This window comes from Polypterus senegalus, chromosome 7 (genome assembly GCF_016835505.1).
Source record: "Polypterus senegalus isolate Bchr_013 chromosome 7, ASM1683550v1, whole genome shotgun sequence".
In the NCBI taxonomy this organism is placed as follows: Eukaryota; Metazoa; Chordata; class Cladistia; order Polypteriformes; family Polypteridae; genus Polypterus; species Polypterus senegalus.
The window spans coordinates 172,876,815-172,894,426 of record NC_053160.1 but is presented as its reverse complement, the minus strand read 5'-3'; the positions used below and the strand labels follow the sequence as shown (position 1 = coordinate 172,894,426).

The 17,612-nt window shown below is 39.6% G+C and overlaps 1 protein-coding gene across 2 annotated transcripts in view; it reads right to left on the bottom strand.

The window, feature by feature from the left end:
- spock3 (SPARC (osteonectin), cwcv and kazal like domains proteoglycan 3) overlaps nucleotides 1-15,897 on the bottom strand; it is a 411,929-nt gene extending 396,032 nt beyond the window's left edge. For both annotated transcript variants that reach the window (XM_039759614.1, XM_039759615.1), the window contains exons 1-2: nucleotides 15,784-15,897; nucleotides 15,460-15,591 (exon numbers count right to left, since the gene is read on the bottom strand). In XM_039759614.1, the coding sequence (XP_039615548.1) occupies nucleotides 15,460-15,591; nucleotides 15,784-15,795 (144 nt within the window). In that variant the 5' untranslated portion in view covers nucleotides 15,796-15,897. The remainder of the gene's footprint in view (nucleotides 1-15,459; nucleotides 15,592-15,783) is intronic.
- Nucleotides 15,898-17,612: the final 1,715 nt, after the last annotated feature.

The window sequence follows — 17,612 nt, the reverse complement described above, 5'->3', positions numbered from 1 at the left end:
AGAAAGAGTCTGTGCACACAAGACACCCCTCAAATATCACACAGCAGGAAGAATTTTGCATGGAGGACTGAGAAGAACTTTCTTCCAGTCAATGTTAGAGACTGCTAGACAGTTATAGGAGACCCCTACTTGAGGGGGCAATACCAGCCATTAAATCCAAGAGGTGGCTTCCTTTAGGCACTGAAGGAAATGGCATGTCTGTTCATTTTTTGTTTCTTTTGAAGTCATTCATTGTGTTTTTTTCTCCTAATTTAATCACAGCTATCTAAAGATACTGTTTAAATGAAGATCAAATCTTGATATGTCTACATATGTTAAAAACAAAAGACATACTTTTTCCTGTGACTGTATATTATACACTATTTCTTAGAGATTAATTTTTATTGTTACTTTATGCAGGAATGAATTCGTATTTGTTTTGTTTACTATAGGCAACAGTTGCCCACCCATGCATTACAAAAACCATTCAAAAGAAAGCAATTTTCCTTGACTTTGTTTTTGTGTGTGATGTCTCCCTTAGCAATAATTATCTTTTCACATTTGTTTTACTGTATGTTCATTTCTTTTGTTTTTGTTAGTCTGTGAAAGTTGAACAAAATACTTGGGGACAAAAGCGAGCTGCCATTCTCCGCTACTATAAATTTGCACCTGTCACTGGAAAGTAATCTTTGTCTTTTCAGCTGGAGTTTTATGTTTGGTTATCTAATAACTTAAATGAGAATGCTCTTGAATCATTGTGAGATTTTCTGATAATTAACTACTGCTTTCTGTTTTTGTGCAGCTCAATGTCAAATAACAGTGAAGTCCTTAAGCCCAAAGAAGCTTTTAAAAATACAGCTAGGTTTGGCTATGAAGATGAAAGTGGTGGTCTTTTAATGCTTTGTGTTGAAGTGAATACAGATCACCAGCCCCGAAATCCATCCATTCATCCAAGTTGTGAGTTTTTGAAATTGCTTGCTTTTATCTAGCTTTGGTCGCCATTGATGCTCATTATATCACAAACTTTGTTATCTTTGCTCTCCATGAAAACCTGAGATTCATTTTTTCCTAGCCCATCTATATAAACTACATGGGGTAAGAGAAAGAAAGGAGAGAGGTTGGTAGCATGCACTTTGAGGGTAAGTAACCTATTAAAAATTTCATTTTTGGGTGGAGTTTTCCTTTAAAATCCATAACTGTTGTCACACATGCACGAGTAGGGAGCAGCCAACCGGTTCAACAGAGCGTGATAATACTCAGAAAACGGGTTTGGAACAGATCACTAACACCTCTCTCTTTTATTTAGAAGAAAAGCAAACAAGTAAGCAAATCTTTTCGAAGACCCGCAGATGATTTTCCTTCTAACGTGTATGACAACGGATACCTCCCTCCTGCCCCATCCTGATGACATCACTTTGGGTTCCAAGTTTCCATGTCATCTCTGCTGCTTCCTGGACTTTCCCATCATACCCATTGTACACAATTTCCTGTCCGTCCCTTGTATAAATCCTGCTATTTCACCAATACGTTTTTCAGCTTCTTTGAATGAGTCTGAGAAAGACTACTGGACACTTGACTATATGGGAAAGGCAAACCCCGAAATCTTTTTGAGCGTGTTGTCTCTTTCTTATATCTTCACACTGTGTAGACTGAATTAAATTGAGAAGGGTTGCTTCCTTTAACAGCACTGTTCATTGTTGCTGCCCCACAGGTCTCAAGACCTGGGTTAGATTTCCATATGGACTCTGCACATTTTCCTAGTGTCGGTTTGAACAGTCATGTCGAACTGGCGAGTAGGAGTGTATGTGTGCTTTCAAATTCTCGTGATTTTCCTGCAGGGTCTGTTCCTTCCATGACCCTTAAAGATGCCTGGGTAAACTCTAAGTTTGTAAGACCCACCATAGAGAAAGCAAGTCCAGTAAGCCAGCAATATCCATAGTGCATTGACGTCTGCCCTCCCAATGTACATTCCTGCAGACAGGTCATACCATTTTCAAAATCCACGTAATCCTGAGCAGAGTCACGGGGGACTTGGAGCCTATAACTAACCTAACCTCATTTAAACATTGAACAGAAATGCTTGCTTGTACATGGCAGTGTTTCAAAGTAAGTTGAGTAAAATGTCTCCGGTGCAGTGCTGCATTGTTTCAGCTGTGCTGCCACTCATTATGTCACAAGATTGGTGCAGTGACACCACCACCCAGCACTAAACAACCATATTAGCCCTGAAGTCCTGCATGAGTGTTCTTGTAGCTCTGCTGCACATAAAGGTTGGGTATCTTAATCTAAGGGTTTAGTTTCTTGGCAGCAGTAACTTACACTGCTTATAAAAATATTAAATTGCTTTACATGTTACATGTTTAAAAACATATTTACAAAGTACAGAAAAATATATTGTACAACATAACTTACATATGACATTCTAAGACTTACGTAATCCAATTTAGGGTCACAAATAGAGCTTATGCCAACAGCAATGGATGACTGGAACAAGCCATATGATAAAACATCAGTCCTTCACCCACACTTATAAATTTCGGTACACCATTTAACCAAAAGCTGCACAACTTTGGGATTGTGAATGAAGAACCAGAGAACAATGACAACCACAGACAAACATGCCAGCTCCACATAAGAAGTACCTGAGCCACGATAAACCCAAGACTCTGCTGCAAATGGAAAAAAAAAAAATCACGCAAAAAAACAAATATTGTAGGATCCATCAGCCATACTTGAGTAGAGAAAAGGTAGAGAAATCTTTGTGGAAAGTGCCCATAACCAAACTATTGAAGTAGACGTTTTAAAGTACCTGATATTAAGTGTGTTTAAAAGTACCAGTAAAGGTAGGCTCTCTCTTTGTTTTATACATAGTGTCAGGGATGCCAGGGGCAACAACCTGGCCGGGACGCCGTGAGGGACCGGATGTGGGTCTGCGCCCACCCTGGATCACGTGGGGGCCACCTTCCTGGTTGCTTTGGGGGCCACAGATTAAGGGCATGGAAGCCCCACCCTGCAGGGGCCCGTGGTCACCGCCAGGAGGTGCCTCAATGCCTTGGGGACCTGTTCCCTCAGCACTTCCGCCACACCAGGAAGTGCTGGGGGGGAAGATTAGGAAGGACACCCAGAGAGCTGCCGGGAGAACAGCCGGCACTTCCGCCACGCTGGGACGTGGCCAACGAGGCTCATCCGGGAGACTATAAAAGGGGTTGTCTCCCTTCATTCAGGGCTAGAGTCGGGTGGAAGAGGACAAGGCAAGAGAGGAGAGTGGAGGCAGCCCAAAGAAAGGCATTAGAGTGGCCAGGACTGAGTGTTGGGGTGTTTTGTGCACGGAACTGGGTCTGAGTGACCATCTATTTATTTGTAAATATTGTAAATAAAACGTGTGGTGGTGAGTAACAACATGTCCGCCTGTCTGTGTCCGGGATCGCTCCACAATAGACAAAAAGTTCTTGCAAGCTTAAAATAATTCAGGCCAACTTCTTTTTATGTGTGAGTTGTATTTCAGTCACTAAAGTATGAGTCAAGTGACTGCAATGTAAAGCAGTGACCTTCAGCGCCTGCCCGGCACCTTAATCATTGTATCGCAATTCAGTGTGGAGGGCACAATAGGAGGAGTGTGCAGCCCTCACCTGGATGGGAGACCATCTAGGAAAAGCTAGGGTTACAGCTGGAAGAGATGTTGGTGAGGCCAGCAGGGGGCGCCTATCTTGAGGACTGTGTATGGACCCCAGTGCTCCAGTACAGTGACTGGCACACTGTGCTGTAAATATGGAACCGCCCTCTGAATGAGACGTAAAACTGAAGTTCTGATTCTCTGTGGTCAATAAAGATCCCTAGGCTTCCTTCGTAAAGAGTAGGTTGTATCCTGATGCCCAACATGGCCTGGTCATTCTGGTCCCCTAATCATCTCCTGTCTCTAATTGTCTTTCTCTCACCCCTTCACCACCTAAGAGCCAATGTGTGGTGGGCAAACTGGTGCAAAAATGGCTGCCATCGTATGATCCAGATCAGTGCTACTCATTGGTGGTGGCTCCCCTCTGTCTATGTAAAGTGCTTTCAGTAGAAAGAAAAGTGCTATATAAATGTAATTATTTTAATTAATTTAAGAAGGAGCTAATCCATTACTGAAAACCCCACCATAAAGTGAATTTTCATAATGTGAACACTAACTAATTGCAATTAGTTCAAATAAAAAACATTTATAAGTGTTTCCAGTTCTCTAAAATGACACCCATTTTTGATTAGACTGTAGTGTGTGCACAAATTTATTTATTTCTTTATTTAAAGAGCTTCTATAAAAAACTAAATATCCTCTGGCGACAAATAAAGTTCAGTCTATCTGTCTGTCTATCAAATAACGCAAAGTTAAACAAAAAATCAATAGAATTAGTTTAATATCAAAATTAGTCTTTAAAACAAGCCCTAGTAAAGTATTGTCCTTCATTAAATACTGTTTAATAAAGCTCTTCATCTGTTTTAGTTTCACATTTATAGCCATTCACTTTCTTTCACATTTTTAAATAGTTTGTGAACTGTTTAGGAGCCGTGATCACCAGGATAATCTGAGAAGACATATGCAATATATGTGACAAGGAGACTGACCCCAGGACCCTAACACCTCAGTGTACACTTCAGTGCTGCCATGAGATCAGGCTGGCTGCTGTGAGGACAGCATATGAATGCAGAAGCATCACCTGTGGAAATAACCGAGACTGGGATTGTGCGTCACCAGTGTCCACTACCACCCCAAACATTCAGCTCCTGCCCCATTTAGATGCTGTAGTGAGAAAAGCGTCTGAACTCAGGATCAGCCAAGAGAGTAACCGATGTTGCCTTCAAGTGTAATCAGACAGATGGTAAATACAAATGTCCGGGTCAAAAGTTGCACGGCTTACAAACTGGAAGCTACATGTTCAACAATTTATAGAAAACAGAGCTATCCAAATTCTTTTTTGTAATGCTGACCTCATCGTAGTCAACTGTATAAAATCCACCTTAATAAAAGGATGAATGTCTCTGGGTCTGTTAGTCCATCTGGTTGCTACGTCTCTGTCATTCCAGCAGATGGAGCATCACAAAAATTTGTAGCAATGCATTTTATTACTACAAATGTTTGTGATGTGCCCTCTGTTGGAATGACAAATGCAATGCATTTTATTGTTACATGCATTAAAAAACACATTCATATAGAAGATGCATTGCAAATGTTAATGCTGAGGTCTACATTGATTATTTAGATTTTAATCCATCTTAGAAGACTAGTAAAATACAAATTGGTCAGTCAGAAATTCAATTTGTGTAGTCAAATTACAATTGGAATTGCATATTTAATATGTGTTGTTTCCTCTGTATTTTCACAATAAAAATACCATTGTTTTCCAGACTAAGTAACAAATCTACAGTGATTTTCCAAAAAGTTCAACCAAAAATTCACATGAACACAATAAAGTGGAAAGGTGAAACACTACAAGTTAAAACTCAGAAGACATCCAAGAACATGTTGTCATACATGAGTGCTTAGACAGCATCTTCAGGGCTCCAGAAAGGAAAGCAAAAAGACCTCCAAGTTGAGAGGGGGTGTGGTCGCTAATAAATTCTAATTTAACACCTGCAGGTTTATATGGGCATCAGCCTGAGGACATCAACCACAGAAGCATGGACTCCACTATAAAGACCCTTAGGCAACTGGAAGCGGGTGATCATTAAAGACCTACAACTGACAATGACAGAGCTCTGAGTCAGAAGTGACTTCAATCACCTTTTGTTTTATTCTGTCAGAAGCCGTTATTCATCACCCATGTGTATTCTTTTCTTTGTTCTTTTTGGGGTTACCAGGGTGGTACTGCAACACTTCGTTTTGACTTCTCTCCTGATTTCTTACAATGTGAACGCAGCAAAAGGCTGGGATTGCACATTAGCAACAACAAAACCCACCTCAAACATCCAAGGTGTACTTCGGATAACTACATAGATGACGGGGTATTATTAATAATAAAAGTACATTTTATTTACAATCGAGACTGTACAAAAATGCATTCAAATATAAACATTGTCACACACGTGCGAATAGGGGGACGTTGTGTGGACAAAGTAAAGGTAATTCCACGCCAGGCCAGGGGAGGGCGGGGTGCATTAAACCTTCTCCTGCTATCTCTACAGACCAGCCGCGGGAAAACCTATCTGAATCAAGAGCGTCCCTTCCAGTTCCGGCGCCTAGAAGAGCGTCCCTTCCAGTTCTGGCGCCCAGAAGAGCGTCACTTCCAGTTCCGGCGACCAGAAGAGCGTCACTTCCGGTCCCAGCTCCCAGTCTGATGTCAGAGAAACATCACTTCCGGTCAACCTACATCACTTCCAGTTAACAGACATCTCTTCCTGTCTGACCATTTAAAAACCGCCATCTTTTCCAACCTTCGGCAGTTCTGTCTTGGACTCTCTACAGTCAATTTCATTGTTGCTTAAAAATTCAATACCTTTGCAGCTAGGAATATTATACGGGTGGCTGCCCCAAACTTTTTTATATGTGTCAAGTCTCTTCCTTTCACAACATAAAAATAAGAAAATAAATAATGACATTCAAGACTAAAAACAGATAAAAAAAGACAGTAATAATTACAATAAAGCATTTTTAAAAAGTATTTAAAAAGATATGTCTTTATATTGGTTTAAAAAGCAGCAACCGAGGATAATAAGATATAAAGGCAGGGAGTTCCATAATCTGGGTACTGTACAGCGAAAAGCTCAATCACCCAGTGACTTGCATCTAGTCTGTCAGACAGCAAGAAATTCAACATCTGATGACCTTAAATTACAACATTATGGTATTTTAACTTATTTGAAATACAGACCGGGCCACTGCCATGAAGAGAATCTTGTAAGAGAGATTCAATATTTAACGGGCTGCCAGTACAGGGAAACCAATGCAGTCGTTATACAATCCCAAGGTTTAGCGTGTGTAAAAATTGCCCCGTGTTCTTGGAATATGTGAATTTTCCTAAAGCAGCTGTTCCTGAAGTGAGGAAGCCTGTGCTTTAGATAACTGACTAAATAATACATTGTAAGTATTTGTGTAACCCATTTATTTACTAATTTAGCATTTCATTAGAGAAATCCTTCTCTGCCCATAAGCTATATTAGACGTATCAGCAATGCACCACATACATCTGATGTCTCAATACATGGTCATTACTGTATAATCCTCTGTTTTTATTCATTATTACCCTATCAGCATAAGCTTCTACGCGGTGGTGTGCTGGGGAGGCAGCATAAAGATGAAGGACACCTCACACCTGGACAAACTTGTTAGGAAGGCAGGCTCTATTGTAGGAATGAAGTTGGACAGTTTGACATCTGTGGCAGAGCGACGGGCGCTGAGCAGGCTCCTGTCAATCATGGAGAATCCACTGCATCCACTGAACAGGATCATCTCCAGACAGAGGAGCAGCTTCAGGGACAGACTGCTGTCACCGTCCTGCTCCACTGACAGACTGAGGAGATCGTTCCTCCGCCACACTATGCGACTCTTCAATTCCACCTGGGGGGTAAACGCTAACATTATTCAAAGTTATTGTCTGTTTTTATATGCATTTTTATTACTCTTTAATTTAATATTGTTTTTTTGTATCAGTATACTGCTGCTGGATTACATGAATTTCCCCTTGGGATTAATAAAGTATCTATGTCATTTTATTTTATTTTACTTTGCCATTAAGTCACCTTAGTATCTGTCACTTTGATATTATGTGCCACCTGTTACTTTGGTAGTAGTATTAGTTGCTCAATTCTCGCTGCACTGACATTATTGTATGTACCATCTAGTGTACTGTAATTGCATTATTTGTACAGTATATGTTATTTGTGTAGAAAGTGTGCTTAAAAGTTTATATTTAACTTGGTATAATTAATTATTGGCTACTAGTACTTGAATTTCTCTTGGGATCAATCTTTCTATCTATTTAAATGTATTGGAGTAAAAGTAGCTATTTGTGTTTGAACATGTCATGAAGTAAAAGCAGATGGAAAAATTTTACACTCAAGTGAAGTAGAAATATTATTAAAAAGTACTATAGTAACAACTGCAAATAAAAACACGCTTGCGTCTGCCATGCTTCAATTTGAAGGCAATGAATGGGTGCAGTATTAAGAATGAAATATAAAAAACAAAATATTTAATACCACCAAAGAAGACAGAAAGCATAAGGCAATAGAAAAGTCTGTGATTTTCTGAACATGATCAAAGGGAGTGCAGGAGCTAATCCCAGCTAAAATAGGGTGCAAGACAGGAACAATCCCTGGACAGGGTGCCAGTCCATCGAACACACACACACCCACCAGACACTCACTAGGACCAATTTAGTATTGCCAATGCCAATGACCTGCATGTTTTGGGGCTGTGGGAGCAAAACCACATAGACAGAAGGCGAATATGCAGACTCCACACATGAGAAGACCTGAGACACGAATCCAGGTCTCCATACTGTGAGGCAGCAAAGCTACCACTGCACCACTGTAGGAAAGTCAGTCAGTCTCCAACCCGCTATACCCTAACACAGGGTCACGGAGGTCTGCTAGAGCCTATCCCAACCAACACAGGGCGCAAGGCAGGAACAAATCCCGGCAAGGGCGCCAGCCCACCGCAGGACACACACTAGGGACAATTTAGGATCGCCAATGCACCTAACCTGCATGTCTTTGGACTGTGGAAGGAAACCTGAGCACCCAGAGGAAACCTGGGGAGAACATGCAAACTCCACACAGGGAGGACCCAGGAAGCGAACCCAGGTCTCCTTACTGCGCGGCAGCAGTGCTACCACTGCACTACCGTGCTGCCCACTAAAAGGATAATAAATAAATAAAGTAAAGCTAAATGGAAGTAAGCACTTTATTGCCATAACAACAGCAGTTGCATGGACTTAGATTTGCTAACATGCGTACAAATAAAACATCAATACAAACACTAACACAAGGACCAGAGGAATAACCACTCCTCAGCAGTTCACAGGCAACCAATTTAACTAAAACACCATTAGACACTCATCAGATCTTAAGGTCAAGATGTTAAGCAGAAGTGCTATCAAATGAACACCTGATACGAGAGGCTTTCAAGGAAGCCCAGCACCCAAGGTCGTGTCCAGTTACTTCATTCTCTTTACAAGCACACCATCCTGCTCACCCTTCCATACAATTCCCATCCATCTCTCATGCAATTGTGGAGTGGATTAAGAAGACAGAGGTCCTACACCAGAGTTATCTATGAAGCTCCTCTAGCTGGTGGACAAAAACACATTTGGTTTTGGCTGTAGAAACATCTCCTCTGTTTAGCTGGCCAGACGTGTTTCCATGTGGTCCACGGAAAGAAAACAACTCGACGATCATTGTTACCATATGCCAATGACTGAACGCTGGCTATAATGTGAAAAGTGCTTATATCAGTCAGGTCGGACCGACCCTGAAAGACGAAATAATTACACGGTATGAAGAAAAAACAAAGAGAGAGAACAAAGGGCCTTTCGTTTCGCACTCATTACGATTGTTCAGTTCGGAACCTGGAAAATGTGACACACTTGTGAAAGTTGGGAACAAACTCAACTTTGTAGTTTTTAGATTATTGTTAACAATATACTAAAAATTTACAAAAGTGCTTTTGCAATAACCATTTTCAGTTATTGACAACAAGATTACAACTCCTGAGACAGCTGTTTCTCATATATGTTTCTGCACTAGTTAAGTTAAAATGTTGGGTTTTTTTCTTTAAAGAGATTTTCTTTAATCTTCCTGAGAGCTTTTACAGATGCCATAAAAATGTCATCTTTTGGAATACTGAGTTGCTGCTAAAAATGAGGTGCAACAAAAATAAAATCGTAGCACATGTTAAAAGAATACAATAAAGTGCAATTGCAGTAATTAAATGAGGCCCTCTTGAAAATGTTTAATATCTGTCCATATAATGATCCCCGGCTAAATTAAATTGTCTTCAGTAATGATAAAAATGCAAGCATATGTTTTCTTAAGTATGAAAAGGAAATTAGTAAACGTGAAAACTATTAAAGGTGCTGAATACCAAAAGAGATGGATTGTTAAAGATGACTTCAAAATTTTAAATGTTATGTTTCAAAACATTTACTTTAAAACAGGCTTTGAAGTAGATAATGAGTTTAATTACACGGGTATGCTCTCCCCTCTTCAATTCTCTGACCTTGATGAAGGTCACCTACCAACGGCCCCATTGCTGCTTTCGGACTTAATGTTCTTCACTCCTCGTCCCTCACTTATGGTCCCTTAAATTCCTAGCTTTTTCATAAAGTTGGTCACAACAGCAATTAAAAAATGGAAAAAAGAAAGGAGCAATAACTGAAACGCATTGCTATATGAGTAGTGGCGTAGCTCGAGTACGTGCCAGTTGGGGCGGGACGGTGCTTCAATTTGCTGCCCTCCAACATATCTGAATATGTTAACCTATTTAAATAGAAAATTAAAATGATGTGAGTGGTGCAGTGGTAGCGATGCCGCCTCGCAGTTAGGAGACACGGGTTCGCTTCCCGGGTCCTCCTTGCGTGGAGTTTGTATGTTCTCCCCGTGTCTGCGTGGGTTTCCTCCAACAGTCCAAAAGACATGCAGGTTAGGTGCATTGGTGATCCTAAATTGTCCCCAGTGTGTGGGTGTGTGTGCCCTGCCCGGGATTTGATCCTGCCCTGTGTTGGCTGGGATTGGCTCCAGCAGACCCCTGTGACCTTGTGTTAGGTTTTAGCCAGTTGGATGATGGATGGATTAAAATGACGTATAGAGAAAAATTAAGATAAATGTTGTATAGATGTATTCATATATAGAGAAACAGCAATAATTTTTCACAAATAATTATTTATAAGCATCAACTAGACGAGAATATAGTGGAGACGAACTGATAAGCCGTGTTCTAATTATTAGTTTAATATAATTACGTTGACAAAACCAGAACCAGTGTGGTGTACAACTGATAGATGGGGATGTTTTCTGTGCAGAGCAAGAATGCATTCGGATTGATAACGAAACAAAATTATAAATTGTAAATTAGTTGTTATTCTTCCTAGAAATTATTATCAGTGTGGTGTTTATGTTTACTTTTGTTATTACCTCATAAATTTAAACTGCTGTCTCTGATGCCATCACAGAAGGACAGTCTGAAAATTATTTTTGAAGCATTTGTGGCTAAAAATCAGAGAATTTTACTCTTTTCATTCATGAGTGATATTTTTCCGAACCCTGCTACTTACATACGTATTGTACTGAGCCTTTCGACCAATAAAGCCACCCCCAAAAATGTGCCACCTGGGGTGGACCACCCCTTCTGATCGCCCCTAGCTACGCCACTGTATCTGAGGTTCACGTATCAATAATCTGTACAGTGCTTTCCTGTGGTGTTCAAGTGGAAGTTTGAAGGCTGCGTCCCATCATGAACACTTAGGGCCCCATGACGAGTCTGGGGACCCACAAAGAGAAAATGGGGATTCTGTATTTCATCCGTAAAATATATACAGTAGTCAACTGGGCATCATAATGCTAAACATAATGAAGTCGGGTTAGTTTTTAAGTAACAACAAGACTGTGCAAAGATTACACCAAAAAATTCAAAGTTAAGAAAGAAGTAAAATTGAAATCCATTAAATTAATCAAACGTGCACAGAATGATGACTCATCTGTTTAAAAAGTACGACCTGCAAACACTGGGTTATAATTAGGTGTCAGCAAGGGAAGAAACTCCACGCCCCTCCATTTAATATGATTAAATATCTATCCATCCATCCATCCATTGTCTAACCCGCTGAATCCAAATACAGGGTCACGGGGGTCCGCTGGAGCCAATCCCAGCGAACACAGGGCACAAGGCAGGAACCAATCCAGGGCAGGGTGCCAGCCCACCGCAGTGATTAAATATCAGTGCACAATAATCCCTTCACATCCCACTGGTAACACAATCAAGAATCATTTCTATATTAATAATTTTACGCACTGTACCAGTGAAAAATGATCAGCATAAACAAAATAAAATCAGGCAGTCCAAGAAAGGAAGACTCTAGTGCCATTTATTGTCATTTGCTAAGATGCTCACATAAAGGCAAGCCCTGAAAATGAGTCTCATCTGTTCTGGACAAGCACAGGCCAGGTTATATTAATGGTATACGTACATTTAAAATAATGAATTTATATTCAATAATATGAGAAATGTGCAAAACAAAATAAAACTGCACCAAAACGTATAGAAATCTGTTTTAGAGCTCCACAGACTGGGTATGCCTAAGATGAAGCACTCGGTCTGCTTGATAAAATAACAGGAATTCACAGAAATCATTTAACATGTTTACAAATGGCTCCACAGCAAGTACTACACTTATACTTCATTTTTCAAATAAATGCCTCCGAATAATGCAAAACAACTCCACGATGAAGAATACCTGTTAACTCTAAGAGCGCACCACATACTATTGTGTATGTTTGAGGAGCCTGTCATTTATAAGGCCGAAAACCAGCCGCCTAATTAATCCCCCCATCAACGCTGACACAGTCACAACAAGCAGCAATGCAGCTTCACCTGGACTCTGACATATGCTAACAGGCAGGATTGTTCAGTTTAGTAAAAGTCAACACGCTGTGAGAGCCACGCTTAGGAGCTACCATTACTGGAGATAAGTAGGAGCAGCACTTTGTTGACAATTGTTAAATACAATAAATTACTGGCAGGATGAGAGGGCTGTATGAATCCCAGTATAATAAAGAAGAAAAAACATATTAGTTATTGGTTGAAAATATTCAAGTTGTGCAAAAGCAAACTTAAATAATTATTTAAAAGAAAATGTTTCAAATGTACGCAGAACTAGGTTGTTGTACCGTGTTAGCCATTATGAATGTAGAGAAAAGCCAAGCAAAATGACACCTTTTATTGGCTAACTAAAAAGATTACAATATGCAAGCCAGAAAAAAGTACAAAGTCATCTTAGCCTGCTGTTGTTGAAGCCAGACATTTCTGCTTGATATCTGAACTGCTTGACAAACTCTCCTTCCTCTACTTATACAGTACGTGCTTTCGAACAGAATGCACATGACTACCACTGGAGTGCTTCGTACCACCAAATAAACTCACTCATTAATATTTAAGAGTCCCTTGGAGCCTGAGCCACTTTCATACTCTTACTACTGGAGAGGCTCCTTCTACTCTTAATTATGACTTATGTTCTACTTGTGTGATATTTAAATGGTATAGACATCTATCTATCTATCTATCTGATTATCTATCTAATATAGTGCCTTTGATGCCTATCTAGTTATTGAATATTGAATTCCATACCCAAACTGTCTATAAAAGGAAAGGAGTCTTCTTAAATTTCAACATGCAACAAAAGTATTTATTAAATGGTTTAAAATTATTTATATACCAGTATTTAAATAAAGTTTCTTAGAGACCACAGCAGAAATCTACTTGCTTATAATGAAAATCTATTTTGTTACATTTCAACATGAAGCAATATAGAGATATATTTAATTGTTTAATATTATACAACTATTTATTTAAAGAACAGGCAGGATTCTATCTATCTGTTTATCTATCTATTATATAGTGCCTTTCCCATCGATCACATATTTGATTTTGCATCAACTTCTGTTCTGTTTATGCAGCTGCTTTTTAAAAATAAGACAGGAAATGTAAAATAAGCTGGAGAACCAGATGGGAAAAAATGCTACTAGGTTTATTCCTTGAGAGACTGAAGGTCTAGAGGTGTTCTAGAACACCATGACTATTGTGTGCATAGTGATAGGAGTCTCGAAAGATTTCACTGTCTGCTCTGTTTTATATAGTGCCTTCCATGACTATCTATGGGTCTACTGATATTGTATGGGGCTTTTCATAACTACCTATCTGTATCTCATATGTGTTTAAATTTCAACATGCAACAATGTGAGATGCATTTAATTATTTAACATTCTAGAACTATCTACTTAAAGAGAATGTAGTATTCTGTCAATTATATAATGCATTTTCTGTCTATCGATTATATAGTCTTTTCTATTATTATTATTATCCTACTATTATTTTTATCTATTATGTAGTCTTTTCTATTATTATTATTATTCTACTATTTTCTATCTATTATATAGTGCCTTTCATATCTAGCTATCTATTTATCACATTTTTGTGTTTGTATCAGTCTGTGTTCAGTTTATTCTGCTGCTTTTGTAAAAATAAGACAAGAAAGGTAAAATAAGCTGGGGTCCCAGGTGGAAAAAACCCTACAGTACTTCAGTTCAAGCACACCACTGGCAATGACTGTTGTGCATATAGTACTAGGAAGTCATAAAACATGTTGCCGTTTGGTGTATATTATCTAGTGTCTTTCAAATTATTCATACTTCTCTATCTATATTATTTAGATCCTTTTATATCTATCAGTCATAAAAAGATGAACCATTCAATTCAAAAAAGTAACGAGAACCATTGAGTAATGCTTCTAAATATTATACTTTTGGAAGGACCCAACTTGTTATCAAGTACTTGTTATCAAATGTTATCAAGTAACCCACATATCCGATAATGTTAAAGCGTTTCATGCAAACAAACCCAGCTATTTATTTATTGAACGAATCTAAAGGTATCTTAAAGTTTCTTTCAGATTATCAAAGCCCCCATCCCCTCCAACCAGAGACGTCGGTAAGTAACTATTCGTATCCTAATAATTTCACAACAAAATAGGTGTACGTAGTAAATTCGCAGAGTCATAAACGAACTTTCCACCAATTGTGAACTTGTCCTGCTACTCTTTTATTTTCAAGCAGAATATTCGGTGCTATTGACGTGTACATTATAGACATCGCGGTGTTTACAGATCATCATTTTTCCATTTCAAACATTTAGCGCTTTCAACGCACTGATTGTGCTTTGCCTGCTTGAGAGGTTAATAATTGAGGAGCATTACGAGTTCAACTGCCTAAATGAGAGCCTAAATACATGAATGCAGGCGCTGTAATTGCTACTGTACACGCAGGTTGGATCAAGTTGACTGAGACTCTGCTTTTACATTCTTCTACGGCACTTGGTCTAACCTTCTTGTTCAATTTCTAAAGCAATACAGCAATGCATTTTCTAGCGTATACTATATGCAATACTTGCACCTATGTTCCCCTCTTAATTGAGTTTTGAAAGCAATACTGTAATGCAGTGTCTCGTGAACAATATGCAGGACTACATCTATTTCCTTTTTCGATTTCCTATTCAGTTACATCTTGTTATTAGAAGTGTTAGTCTTTGAAGCGGAGTTTGAAGTCTTGCTAACACGGCAGACAGAATCGGCAAGACTAGCTCCACGGACAGAGGAGGTACATGTCTACAGATCAAACCATCAAAGTATATAACTGCGTAAAAAAATCTAAAAAGCATTAAGGCATGAACACGAGAGAGACAGGCATAAATATGATAGATCTATACATATATGCATAGACTGCGTAAAGGTCACATACGTCTCTGAATTTGTCCCAGTGTCCAGAGAGCCATTTATCATCCAGAAAATTGCCGCTGTCTGATCTGTCCACTGCCCCGAGAGCCTTACTGCAGGCTAACGCACACACGCACAGCACGGCTGCGCTCAGCATCTGCAACACAAGACAAAAGGCATGTCTCACAATTAAGTCCTCAAGTGGAGAGATAGGAAACGTGCACATACATACACGCTGCAATAATGGGAGGTGAAGCCCAAACTCTTTTCTTTTTAATTTTTTATTTAGTAGTTAGTATAGCACACATCCACGCAATCGGATCGGAGCTACGGCGCGAGGAAACATCACCTTGCTCTCCATGTGTCTGCGATGTGCTGTTGCATGTAGCTTAGAGCGTCCCCTCTCTCTCTCTCTCTCTCTCTCTCTCTCTCTCTCTCCTCAGCTCCGCTCCTGTTGCCTCTCTCTCCCCCCTCGCTCTCTCTCCCTCTGCACGCGCTCATCGGTGTCTCGTACCTCACATAGCCAGAAAATCGCTGCGTCGAGAGCGCGCCTGTGCCATCAGGCACGCGCAGTGCTCCAGACGCACTTTTTTTTTATAACGGATTCGCCGAGAGGGAAAAATGATGAGAGCCCATTCACAAAGCAAAGAAAAATCCTTATCGTCAATCTTTTTATGCGTTTATTAGGAGTCATATTGCATGACAGCTGGGAAACAGATGCTAGTGAAAAGTTAAACAGTATAACCCTTTTTATCTAAATGCCCGTGTATCCATTATTAAATCCATTTTAGAGTCGACGGAGCCGAAATCTATCTTGGCAAAAACTGACGTTGGACAGGTTGTTAATGCTGGGAGCTATTAATCTAAAAAGCACGTCTGCGGAATGCTACATAATGCTACGCACACACGGGAAGAACATGTAGATTACGAGGACAGACGGTTATTCAAATGCACGGCTCTGAAGTTGCGAGCAACCACCGTTATAGCACTGTGCCACCAACAAAACCTATACTTTTAACAAAAGATTTAAACTATATGGAAAAATTAAAGTGGGACATTCAGTGTAGTCTGGAGTGAATCTACGAAACCTACAGTAATCCAAATAAAATAATCATATATTACACCAAATTAGGCCAATCATTAAGCAGTACATATGCAATAATAGAATACAAAGCTATACTGAAATATCGGCTCAATCGGTCTTTTTTAATGCAGCGCCCTCCGCAGGCACTTTACAAAACGAGCAAGAACTAGAAAACCGTGTTGCACAAAATCATGGGATATGTCATCAATTAAAAGGCAACACACTCTGAAGAGTTCACACAAGATAAACTTAAATGAATATGTGAAGATTGACAGTACGTATCCCTGGGATTTCCTCCATCTACTCTTTTAGTTTTATCCACATCTCCAAAAACGTGCGTGTTTGGTCTCATGTGCTGTATGGTTAATTGACCCGTGTGAGTGAGTGAATAAGTAAATGAGTAGCCGGGTGGAAACAGAAAAATGCCGCTGTGAATAGAAGACATCCCTAAATTAAGAATCCCGATCAGGCCTTGGGCCGAAGGAGTTCTCTCATTTGGTTTACTGGGCTAAGGTGGATGCGTTCCAGATTCCTCGGATGAACTGAGGGAAACGCGACGAGCAGGTATGTGACAGATTGTGTCCTACCTCGTCCGGTGTTAAGGCCGGCTTCAGACTCACTGGACAACATAAACTGTTTTGAAAATACACTCAAACCTTCCACCTTTCCATGAATAAACACGTTTGGATTTTTTCCCCATGGGACTCTATCTAATAATGTAATAAACTGAATACAGACTGTTATGAAACAAATATGTGATAGATAGGCAGATGATATGAAAGCAATGGTACGATTAAAAATTCACAAAAACTTTAAAGAATCAGAAGCATAGATACAAAAATGGCGATTACAAAATAAAGTTTCCAGGATTTCTGAATATAATAATTTACAACTACAGGACCATTGGTATTCGCACTAGTAGATTTAGGGATAGTAGTTTCTACTCACAGGTTGAAAGGCAGCTGAACACTCCATCATAAGAACAAAAGTTGTATATCTCAGTTGATGTATTCAGACCCCTTGACTTTCTGTACACTTTATATTGCGATAGAATTAATTGTAAACAGATATATTTGCCATCTTTGCCCATCAGT